This window comes from Sminthopsis crassicaudata, chromosome 1 (genome assembly GCF_048593235.1).
Source record: "Sminthopsis crassicaudata isolate SCR6 chromosome 1, ASM4859323v1, whole genome shotgun sequence".
Taxonomy (NCBI): Eukaryota; Metazoa; Chordata; class Mammalia; order Dasyuromorphia; family Dasyuridae; genus Sminthopsis; species Sminthopsis crassicaudata.
Genome location: NC_133617.1, coordinates 549,651,831 through 549,664,937, shown reverse-complemented (window position 1 = coordinate 549,664,937; position 13,107 = coordinate 549,651,831). Strand labels below are relative to the sequence as shown.

The 13,107-nt window shown below is 31.1% G+C and overlaps 1 protein-coding gene across 1 annotated transcript in view; it reads right to left on the bottom strand.

The window, feature by feature from the left end:
* Window positions 1-221: 221 nt before the first annotated feature.
* Window positions 222-13,107, bottom strand: part of ST8SIA4 (ST8 alpha-N-acetyl-neuraminide alpha-2,8-sialyltransferase 4) — a 142,710-nt gene continuing 129,824 nt past the window's right edge. The window contains exon 5 of the mRNA XM_074282011.1: window positions 222-1,986. Coding sequence (XP_074138112.1) covers window positions 1,704-1,986 — 283 coding nt within the window. The 3' untranslated portion in view covers window positions 222-1,703. The remainder of the gene's footprint in view (window positions 1,987-13,107) is intronic.

Sequence of the window (13,107 nt, the reverse complement as noted above, 5' to 3'; positions counted from 1 at the left end):
AACACAGACATATGCATAGAGTATACTAGAGTATACATGTATATACTGTATACACACATATATATATATGTTTAATATATGTGTATGCATATGTGTGTGTACACACATAGACACATAAATTCTTGCTATTCTATCTCATCTCAGTCTTCTTCCTTTAGGAGACTAGAATACAAAGAGAAAGTATGTTTTTTATGTTGTAAAGCAGAATAGAACAGAGTATGAAGAACTTTTCCTATTTTATTTCCAAAAAAGCAATAGAATTCCATAATTACTTATCAGTATGATTTAAGTTAACAGATGACTGGGAAATTGCCCAACTCTATTAGCTATTTAAATTAAAAATATCTTTTGCTTTACTTATTATCTCATTTCATAGTCTCTCATTTCTTATTTCCTAAGGTGAAATCATGATTGAATTTGACGACTTCATGTTGTAGATTATTTATCTCCTTTAAATTGCAAAATACTGATATAGAAAGTCTTTGTTAATTTACTTCTAGGATATCAACACACTCTATATAGTATTATTTTTTGTGTTACAGAGGAAATTAAACAATGTTAATGTTGCCATTTAAGTAAGGGAATCCTTAAACCACTTGAGCCCACGTTTTGGTACATGATATTTAACAATATTCCTTTTAGAAGAGCAAAATATTGCTCAGAAATGTGTTAGGAAATATAAATAATCTTCAGGTCATCATTGAAACAAAATATAAAATATTAAATTGTATAATTATAAATTATAAATCTTCAGATAGCATTTTCAAATTAATCATGTAACAACACAGTAGTTAATAAGCAAATAAATCACCTCCATGAATGTTACTTATATAGAAAAATCAGTATATTCTTTGGTACCAAAAATAAGGATACCTCCTTGTTAATTATTACCTTCCCAGATGGCATAGAACATTGAAATCTCTCATTTAGAATGGCTCAAGATTACTGTTTGGACAGTTTAGCTGGTACCTTTTCATCATCCAAAAATAATTTAGACATTTACAATTTTTTATTATTAAACATTTTGAGTATTTGTAAGATCTTCTCTAAAAAATAATAACTTTAAAAACAATTTTGACAAGTATTAGTCCCCCCCCATACATATCATCCTGTTTAGGATCTTTCAAGATCTACAATATACCAAAGCAAATAGGTGCCAGAAGTAAAGAACCATGAAAACAAATGTTAGTTTATAATACATGATTAGACACAAACTCCTGACTGAAGGCATTTACTTGAGTTGTTTGATCTTATGGGTTGCCCTGCTTAACTGTATCCATCACAGTTTCTGCTGACAAGGATGGTTCTGATTTTCCCAAAGGCAGAGTTGTCTTCCTTAGTTTTTACTCAAATGTGCTTGACATCGTGGGGCAGTCCAGCAATAATGAACACATTTGTTTCTTCTTTAATTAAATGTGAATGCATTGTTGGATCTTGTAAACACTGCTGATTATACATTCAAGCTGTGTTCTGAGTAGAAGTGGCACTTACTAGGACCCTTGCAGTCAAAACATACAAATTTTTAGAGCACTTCATAGGCATTTCATCAGCTGGTAATGGATGTCTCATAACCCTCCCTCCCTTAACTCCCCAAGAAGTTTAGTGGATACTGAAACCTATCTTCTGTTTTGGATCCTACTCATATACAAACATCCTCAGAATGAAGTGCATATTCAGTTTGATTTGTCTTTTTAAAATGTGCTTTATTGCTTTATGCATTTTCCTGTGGTTAATTTTAGTGCTCTCCTGTTGTGTAGCCCATCTAAAGTCCTGAATTCCAATGGCATCCTGTGAGGACTTGCGCTGGAAAAGTATCTATATTTCAAGTTATCATAATAATGATATTTGACTTCTTTCCCCTTTAAATCCTTCGGGAATGGCCAGAATCCATAGAGGTGAATTTCATCACAAAATCGTGTAGCCAGTGTATACATGAGGAGGCCAGTACTGGGTCTTTTGATGGGAACTTTGTTTGTCAGCCAGTAACTGGGGAAAAATGGGAAAAAGAGAAATTAGGAAATAGATTACAGTGAATACTAAAATAACTAGACTGTGTTAGCTAAAATGAAACAAAATTAAAAGTTTCTCCTTATAACATACTTACAAAAATAGTCATGCCATAAGATTTATAGATTTCCTATGAAATGTAGCTTATTTTACTCTTCTTTTGCTTGTTTCTTTTTTCTGTCAAATTATATTTCATAGTTTCTCACTGCAAGTAGACAGTCTTATGTTAGTTGTATTAAGTATCCCTAGTTCTTCGAATGGTTTCTGGTACATAACTAGGTGTTTGGTAGATCCCTTGTGATTGACTGATGGCCAGAGGAATATTCCAAAGGAACAAGGGATGTGGTTAAATCACTACTAAATTGTAATTTTAATCTCAAAGAACAGACAACAGTTTTATCAATTACAGAAAATCACTTCCTTGACAACAGACTATGAGTGAAAGAGAAAGGGCAGAGAATTAACATAATTCATAGCTAAGTGTAAAATATTATAAGATATCTGAATAATTAATAATAATATTAATTAGCATTTATATGGTGCCTATTATATGCCAGGCAATGATGAATTATTCAGTAATCCAAGTAGTTTGTCTATACAATGTCAAACCTTTTGAAAATTACATTTACTGTAATTTAAATTTTATTGAATATTTTCCCTTGGAGAGATGTAATCAATTAACATAAAATATGGCAAATTAATAAAACCCAGCTGGGAAATAAATTTTAGTATTATTGTCAATAGCAATAATAATAGCTCATAATAATAAGGCACTTTAACAATTTTTTTAAAGTCATTAATCTTTTACTTTTACTAACAACCCCTTAAGACTAAAACAATGTATATAGATACAAGTAAATATCTTGTCTTGGAACTTCCTAAATTAATGATATCTCAAGCCTAGCACTATACTATCTTCTTCCTAAAAACCCAATAAAAGCAAGTGGTATATTGTTGTGCTTATTTTAAGGCTAAAGAAGATGACTTCTAAATTATTGACGTGACTTGCCCAAAAATCACAGAGTCATTGAAGATCTGAAGGACTTAAATCTAAACCCTCCTGGTTTCAAGATAATTACTCTATTAGCTATAATGGACAGAGTATATAATATAAATGTAATCATATAAAGAGGCAACTAGAATTTACTTATGATTTACAAATATAATTAACAAAACCAATTGAACTCAAAATTTAAAAAACTATATACTAAGAAAAAGAATCCCTAACCTCAAGAAATTTTCATTGTACTGCATCATGTTTATTCATATTTAGGGTGACATTTATTTGCAAAAGAAGATTAGCAAGATACCATTCAGATACACACTTACAGGCATAGTAGTCCCTTTGTTCATTTAGTTTCTATCTCTCTGTGTATACATACATATATATATATATATATGTATATATACATGCATGTATATATCTATACTTATATCTACAAAAATAGATGTAAGTACAGATATAGATATACTTTTTATCCATATGTTACATAAATTCAGAATCTTATATTTAATGTATTAGTCATTATATCTTGGGGCTTTCTGCTGTGTGTGTGTGTGTGTGTGTGTGTGTGTGTGTGTGTGTGTGTGTGTGTGTGTGTAATGCCATAAAATTCTTTAAGAACTAGCTAAAGGCAATTGTGGAACTAACTGAAACAGAAAGAGAATGACTTCTCATAATTTCAAGACTGTTTAATCCCTAGGTGAATCTTATTTAGATATTATCTTTACATCTGCTTTATATCTTTTATCTGCTTCTCAGAATTAGTGTGGTATAGTGGCTAGAGTGCACAGGTCCAAATGTGATCTCTGATGCATACTGATCATGTGATCCTGGGCAAAGTACTGAACTTGTCACTGTTTTAGGCTGGTGTCAAACTCAAATTGAAAGGTGTCCCTGTAGGCTGCATATTGACATAGAAATTTACAAATTAACATTATCCATATTGTATTATATTTGTATATATTTTGTCAAACATTTCCCAGCCACAAATATGGAATTACAGATCTATCTTTCTTTTTTTTTTTTTTTTTTTACAATCCTGAACACATTACTTTGGTTTTAAATTTGTAAATTATCTTTAAACTTTTAATTTAATTTGAAAAGAATGAATTAAGCTAAAATGCTCTATATTTGAAAACCATTTATCCAAAGAGACTTTAAAGTTAGTAAAGGATATATGTATGTATGTATATATATATATATATATATAATTCTAGAGGAAGGGGAATTCAGTTTTATAGTATAAGATTCCCATTTCCTCTTTTTTTTTGCCATACAAACAGGGTAAGATATTTAAGTTTTATATTTATCAAGACAAGGTGCTATATAGTATAATAGTTTGTTGGTGCAAGAATTAGCCCACATACCTTCAAATATGCTAGAAATGAAAAGAATTTATGAGGAGTAAGGGAAATAAAAAGGGAAGAATTAACACTGGAATTAAGTCATCAGTTTTACATAAATGTAGAATGAAATTACTGGAAACATGACATTTTGAATTATCTATATGAGATATTGTAACCAAGGTCATTATATTCATCACCATCCCATGAGAAGGTAAAATTAGTGGCCAACAAAATGTATGCATGTGATTTTACGGTTTCTGCAAAAAATAACACCTTTATTATTATTTTTTCTTTTACATTTTGAATAATTGTTACTTTGAGGCAAAGCAATACTAAAGATAGATGATAAAATACATAATAAAATTCCCTTTGTTAGTGATTCATCTTCCCATATTATGATATGCATAATTTCTGGGTGAATTTAAATGAAGAATTTGGGATTTTATCACAATCCTATCTGCCTGTTGGCCTTCCATCTCATGCTGACTGATCTCCAGCCTTCATTTCTATGACATATGTCTACTTGATTATACTCCTCATTTTTCCAGTGATTCTGAATTCCTCTCCCATTTAAACTCCATTTCTCATCTTATACTTTTTTCTTTATTTCCATCCCCTTTAATTCTCCCATGTCCCAATGTTCCTATCTTTTCCATTGTGTCTTCTTGAATGGCTGCCTATTCCATATATAACAGATTTTCCTCCTTCCCCAAACTTTTATTTTCAAGAAATAATTGAGATCTGATCCCCCATAACATAACATCTCTAGCTACCCTTTATAATACTAGATGCAGATTTTGATTTATTCCTCTCACTTGCTGAGATTGGAAAGTTGAAATATACTTTGCTCTCTTTTGCTATTTCCATATTTTCCCCACTGCCTCCATCATTCAATAACGTTTCCTCCTTTGAGATTCACACGATGCAAATGTACCACACAATCAAAATCTTGGTAGCTGTTGTCCATAGACTTCCAAGTCACTACCATTCCTTCCTTAATGAGTTTCTCACTGACGATGTTTCTTTCCTTCTTAACTCATGCCTTCATACTAGTAGACTTCTACATATATATTGACCCTTCTGTAAATTCCCTAATCACTCAATCCTCAACCTCACTTCTCATAACCTATTTCTATTACCCATCTCAACTACATACATCAACAGTCAGAAACTTGATTTTGCCATCATCCACAAATATATCACTTTTGTATACAAGAATGATAAAATTCCTGTATCTGACAATAATGCCTTTTCTTACCAAAGTCTATTATTTATCTACTTCATCATCTCTCCTAGATGATCCCTCCTAAACAAGCCACACTCTCCATTTTTCCTTATCTTAATCCACCGTTACACCAATTCAATTGTACTTTGTTCTCTTCTGTTGAGTCCCTGATCCCTTTATTATTAAGACGTCATTAGTAGGCCAACTGTGACCTGCCAATGCTCCTTCATCATCTGCTACCCATAACCTCAGCTGGGTCCTCATTGTTGTTAAGCTATCTCTCTTTACCTCTCTTATTAAAGCTTTATCTTACTCTTCACATTGGCTCTTCCAAAGTTTTTCATCCTTCTTCAAACCTTGTTAAGACTTTCTTCTTACTTTCTCTCAGGTGAGAATCTTAACATATTTTACAGAAAGATGAAGCTATTCACCATGGGCTCCCTCTTCTCCTTTCTTACTTACCTCATATTATTCATATGCTTTCTGCTACTATCTTCTCCTTCCTCACATGAAAAGATGGCCTTCCTAACCAAAACAAACCCTCTTACCTACATGTGATCCCATTCCATCCTATCTTTTCAATAGATTCTGTAATCCTCATTCTATTACTTATCTTCAATCTCTTTCCTGATTCCTTCACTACTGCCTATAAATATGTCCATTTCTTCAACATCTTCTAAAAACTTGATTCTTTTATCCTCAGTAATTTTTATCCCATATCTCTTCCATCATTTGTAGTGAAATATCTTGGGAAGGGCAATAGATGACTGCACTTTTTTTTCCTTTCACTCTCTTCTTTATCTTTTATGCTCTGTCTTCTGACTTCATCATTCCACCGAAACTGCTCTCTTCAAAACTGTCTATGATCTCTTAATTGTCAAATATCAGCTTAAACTCAACATGTCTAAAATTAGACAAATTCATCTTTCCCCCTAAGATTACTTATAATTGACAAGGATACTACCATCCCTCAAATTCCCTAGGTTGGGGAACGAATAGGCAAGGAGACCAGTAAATTAGAAAGGGAGGAAACATTTGTAAAGATTAAAGTAAAAAGATAAAATATCTATGACTAATCACTATTAATATGGAATTATAAGACATTCCTTCCATATGGGGATGGTGGAGAAAACAAGGACTCTGAATAACACAGAGTATAACCCACATGCTGTTCCTGGCTGCTAACAACTTTGGACCCAACTTTTTCACATATATTTTTTTCAAAATCATTTACTGTTAGACTAGAATCATGAAGTTTCAATATATGTCACATTTAACCACACTGCAAATTCTAATGATGCTGCTACGTAGTTTCAAAGAGTAGGGATTTCCAAAAAAAAATATGACTAACATCATGACTTAATATGTCACTAAAGTGAAAATGGGATTTTGTGCCATTACAGAATTGGTTAATTGGTTAGGTAACATTTAGTGAGTACCCTCTCTACAGAACACTATTAAATATAGTAGGGTGAGAGATAAAAAACAAAAAGCATGTTATATGGACTTCAATAATATTTTCTAGCTCTATCAAAGATTATATAGCCTCTGGAAATATTAGAATAAGAGAATCAAGCAGCCTTGGATATGCCTTCTTTTTACTTGTGTAGCTATCCATCTTGATGACTTTAGCAGGAATAGCATCTTGGCCATAACTTTCAATTTCAATATTAGTGAAATTAAGTTCAATATTAGTGAAAGCTATAGGCTGGAGATTTTGACCAATCCTGTTTATTGTGCTTTTGCTGATGATAGTAACATTTATAATAGTAATGGTGGTGATAATGATACCACCTTATATTTGTGCTATTCTTTAGGCATTTATAACTTTAAACAATCTATTATCTTATTTAATCCATATAAACTACTAATTAGCATGAGTATTATTTTCTATTTTTGAAAGATGAGGAAACTAGGCCCAGGTATGCAGAATCTTTTGATCAAAATCATTGTACCATCGATTCTTGGATAAGCGCCAATATGTATTACTGAAACAACTGATTCTGAACATGTGATACTTGTCAAGTCTTGTAACTTCTTCCTGAGTTACAAAGCAATGTTGACTACATTGGAAGAGTCAGTTTTCTCCCCAAAATAATGAAGCCACAAGTTTAATCCCCATCTTATAAATCCACAATGTAACTGATAAATGAGTATCTAAAGTTAAAAACAACCTGTATACTTCTAATTTTTGAAATAAATTTAATGGAAGCAAATACTCTCATAGGAAATATTAGAATCTTAATATTGTGAAATGAGAAAATTAAAGCAGAACAAACAGAATTCTTCAAAATTTTTATTTTCTAGTATGATATCAGAATTCTATTTTAGTGGTTTTCTGTTTCTAATACAAATGCAAAATAGTATTGTCAGATAAATATTGGGGAAGGAAAAGGAGCATGACTTGCTATACAATCTTGAATAGAGTCTATATATTCTTGCTACTTTTATTCCTTATGACCAATATGTATTGATTCATTGCTTCACATCTCATACAACTTTCATCTGTTAAACACACTTAGACTTAGAGCAGTATCTTTCTATTTGGACTACCCAAAAGAAAACTCAATAACACAAAATGGCATATTGAAATCAAAATAAAAAATATAAAGTTATACTGAATCCCAAGATGATAGCATTTTTATTCTAATTCACATGAAGCTGAGAGACACTCAAAATTAACTGACCTCATAACTGTTGTTTTTATTCATTTGTTATAGGATGAGGATCATATATAAGAATAGCATGTTAGTTCAGGTCCATCAATGAAACTCTTTGTGTGCTAACACTTATTAAGTAAATCAACCTCAGTCACCCTCTATCTCTTTATATTCTTATTAAGATGAAGGCAATGATGCCATTTTTCATCAAACATAGATTATGCATACAGGTTAGGTAGAAAGCATAAAAACACGAGAAAATCAGACTGGCAGAGAAAAACGCAGAGACAGAGACAGAAATATAGCAAAATGATCAAAGGACAAAAAAGAAACAAACAGATTCAGAAATTAGGCAGAAAGCCTAATAAAAATAGAAGATTTGTAAAGTATTTTTGTAAGAGTGGAATGAAGAGTAGGCATGTTTAAACATGCAAGGTTTGCTTTCCTATGCAAACAAAAGTCCACAAAAAGAACTTATTGCAGAAACTATTTTTTATGGAGTTTTTTAATGTTGTTTTTTTTTTTTTTTTTTGGGGGGGGAAGGCCAGGGCAAAGACAGTTTCTTTGTAAAAAGCCTATGTCACCATGACTACACTATGTAACCAATTCTTTTAATAGTGTTTTAGCTTGGTTTAAATTATTTACAAATAATTTGTAAACCAACCAGTGTAAACTAAGAGGTTATATTTAACCTGCTTAAATCTATTCAAAGAGCAAGAAAAATCAACAAATTTAATCCACAATTCAGTCAATACTACAAATTGGTTGCTAATAAAGTTGACAAACCAAACTGAAACATATCATTGTATTCTATGAAATGCTGTATGAAAATATTCCGAGAAATGTTTATAAGCTAAATAAAAAAAAGCACTTCAAAAATTTCAAAGTTAGAAAGAAACCATTTGGGGCTGTTGATTCCTGTTCTTAATAAGTTTTCTTTTTTAAATGTGTTTTTTTGTTTTTGTTTTTTTAAAGCAGACTTGTAGCCTGGTGAAGAAAAGGCCTAGAATTCAATACACATACACACATATATACAAATTTGTCTCTGTGTGTGTGTGTGTGTGTGTGTGTGTGTGTGTGTGTGTGTATACAAATATACAAATGTATATAAAATGGCCTTGGTAGTTACAGGGAAGACATACTAGGCAATGATCGTGGCAAAAGTCTCTGTGGTTTCAATGTTGACTAAGGCAGGATTTAAAAAAAAAAAAAAAAAAAGGAGTGGCTTTAAAGTAGTAACAACAAAGAAGAGGATATAGAAGTGAGGAACAAAGAAAGCAGCACAAGTATATTCTTTGGACTCAGAATCCCTTTCAAATTTACAAAGTTCTGGAAACTTTTTTTTTTCCATAGGTGTAAATAGGAGATAATTTTAAATGTCTACTCTTCAAATTTCTCAAGGGCTTTCATGTTTATAGGGTAACAAGATGAAGAAACATGCACTCTAAAAAGAAAACCAAAAACCTATTTCTTTGTAAACTCTTTTATTGGTGATTTGTCCAATGCAGTGAAACAAATGTTATCTTCTCTTCCTCTTTTTCAATTTGACTCAAACCTGTATGGTTTCTGTTAAATATTTTTAGGTCTAGTCAAATTTCTATTTATAAAATAACAGCTGGTTAATTAATATAGGGTTTTTGTTTTTGTCTTTATTTTTATGACAATTCTTTTGTTTCTCTAAGAATAATTAATTATTATAGCTGTAAAATTAATTACATTATATTATTTCTTGCAAAGGAGAAGTATGAAAGTGACTATAGGCTTTTTTATTCAGCCTGCTATGGAAAAGTCTATATATTCTGCTACTTTTATTCCTTGTGACCAATATGTATTGATTCATTGCTTCACATCTCACACAACTCTCATCTGTTAAACACACTTGAAAAACGGAACAAAATTATAGATTAAAACTTCACAATATAGGTATGGCACCTTAAGAAATTTATCAAACTCATTCTCATTTCCGTAAGTTGTGTTTTCAGAAGCAAGTGAGGCATCCCACAAAAACAAGAGATAGAAATAAAATTGCATAGTTAACTATAACTCTTACATTTACCATACATTATATAAGTAAATAAAATGTATACTAGTTTTGTGGGCTATCCCAATTTGAATCAAAACAACCAGATGATAGGTGAAAAATCTGAAAAAATAATCAATATACCTATGCAATCACAAAATAATTTTTTTGCTTCTTGCCATCCCCAAATTGATTAGACCCTGCCAGAAAAGTATAGACCGAAATTTAAAGAAATTTAACCTAGGGCAATAGAAAAAATATCTAAGTATTTTTGAAGACTACATGCTATGGTATAGAATTTATATAATAAAAATCATTGTCGAAATGTAATTACATAATGTAATCCCAAAAATTTTTAAATGAACTCAGAGACAATAAAAAATGTCCAGTAACTATTATGTTTTCCTTTCGATGTCCTAAAAACCAAAAGAAACTAGAAATGACATTTATAAAACATGATTTTTTTTCAGCTCCTTGAGAAAGAATGCAAATTGATGTAGATAATTAGCATAGTCTTCATAACAATAAACATATCAAGACAGGAAAAAAATGGCTCTCTATAAAATGAATGTGATTGGAAATGTCTTGCTTTTGGCACATGAGCAATATTTCCATAACAAAACATCCCACATTACTTGTTTGATGATTGGTATTGCTTGGAACAAATCTGAAGGCATACAAGCTGGGGTAACAAACTCATGAAGCATGTGTTAAGCATTTTCTTACCATCTGTCTCCTTTCATTCATATACACATGTAGACTGATAGATACAGGGAGTCACATTTCATTTACAAACCATCTTAATAAAGTAAGCATAGAAAAATGGCATAGTGAAAAACTCAAAGTTGAGAAAGGTACTATGATTTTCTATGAAGAATATGGCTCATTGTGAAGACCCCAATATTTATTTGCTTAAAAGCTATCTAAATAATAGCATAACTATAATTTTAGGAAGTAATTTTAAAGATAATCTAACCCAATCTTGGACAGTTAGATAATATACAGAATGCCAGTTCTTAAGTCTATTCAAATACTACCTTAGATAAATGCCAGCTGTGTGATTCTCAGGTAAATTAACCTTGTTTGCCTTGATTTCCTCGTCTGTAAAATGGGCTGGAGAAGGAAATAATAAACCAATCCAATGTCTTTGCCAAGAAAATCCCAAAAAGGATCACAAAGGGTCAGACGATACTGTAAATGAACAACAGCAAAAGCCAAACTGCCTCATTTTACAGATAAGATCAAGGGTAGGGAAGATTGTTAGCAATTTCAGAAAGACAACATCAGACTGAGAACTAAAATCCCTATATTTTATATATATCTATGTATATATATATATATACTAAGATCTTACTAAGATTAATTTTTTTAACTTTAAGTTGAAATTCTATTCATAAAGAGGAAAGATGTGCAATGGAACTCTCAAATTTAAATGACATTTTTCTAATAAGATGTCAGTTTAAAATCTCATAATTTAAGAATGAAAGAAACAATGTCATCTATATGATCATGTAGGATAGATAGATTGAGTATTTTTCAACTGATAAAAGTGAACAGGCATGAAATTCCATGAGATCTCACACTGGATCTCAGAGTTATCTTTGGCTATAGACATAGTGGATAGAGAGAGTCTAGTAGAGTTTTTCTATATCTATACAATTAGCCAAGAGAAAATGTTTCCCATCCTGAGTGAAGTTCCAAATTAATCTGTGGAAGGATATCTATAATAATAATGAAATGGGAACTAAAATAAGAAAAACCACAGGCATTTACTAACTTCATAACCCTGGACAGTCATTTAACTTCCTGCATCTCAGTTTCCTGAATTGTAAATTAAAGGGGTAGGAATTGGTAGCCTTTAAATTTATAATCCTGTAATGTTGAGTACTGGTCATACACAAACACACAAATTTTGAATTACATACATATATATATATATACATATATATATATATATATATATATATATATAATCTAAAATGAAGTTCAACAATACTATATGGTGATCAATTCTGATGGACAAGGTCCTCTTCAACAATGAGATGAACCAAATCAATTCCAATAGAACAGTAATGAACTGAACCAGTTACACCCAGCAAAAGAATTCTGGTAGATGATTATGAACCACTATATAGAATTTTCAATCCTTCTATTTTTGTCCGCCTGCATTTTTGATTCCCTTAATAGGCTAATTGTACACTATTTCAAAGTCTGATTCTTTTTGTACAGTAAAATAAGTATGTAGGTATGTATAAATATATTGTATTTAACTTATACTTTAACATATTTAACATGTATTGGTCAACCTTCTATCTGGGAGAAGGGGTTGGGGGAAGGGGTGGAGGGAAAGAAGGGTAAAGTTGGAACAAAAGGTTTTGCAATTGTCAATGCTGAAAAACCACCAATGCACATATCTTGTAAATAAAAAGCTATAATAAAAAAATAAAGTTCAAAACCTAAATAATAATTTCTCTATGGAAGAATTGTTTAAATTTTTCTTCCTAATACATAAGAAAAAAAGTTTTAGATTTAAGGTCTCTGGACCTTATTTTAACTTTTGTTTATAATTTTGCTTCATTTCTTTTAAGAATATTACTGGTGCCCAGACTGTAGCTTTTTTTGCTTTTGAGGTTTTGTTTATAGATAGTTTGTAATTATTCTTTTCTGGGTTTATGTCTGGACCATTCCTGTCATTATAACAGTTTTTGTGATGAGATATTTTTGTTTATTTTCTCATTCTTTCAGCCTACTTAATAACTTCATAGGTTATCTTAGAATTATGTTCTGTATACTCCTGGAGAAAATTTCTGGGCTGGTTTTGTGTCCTCTTGAATCCTACTGCTGTT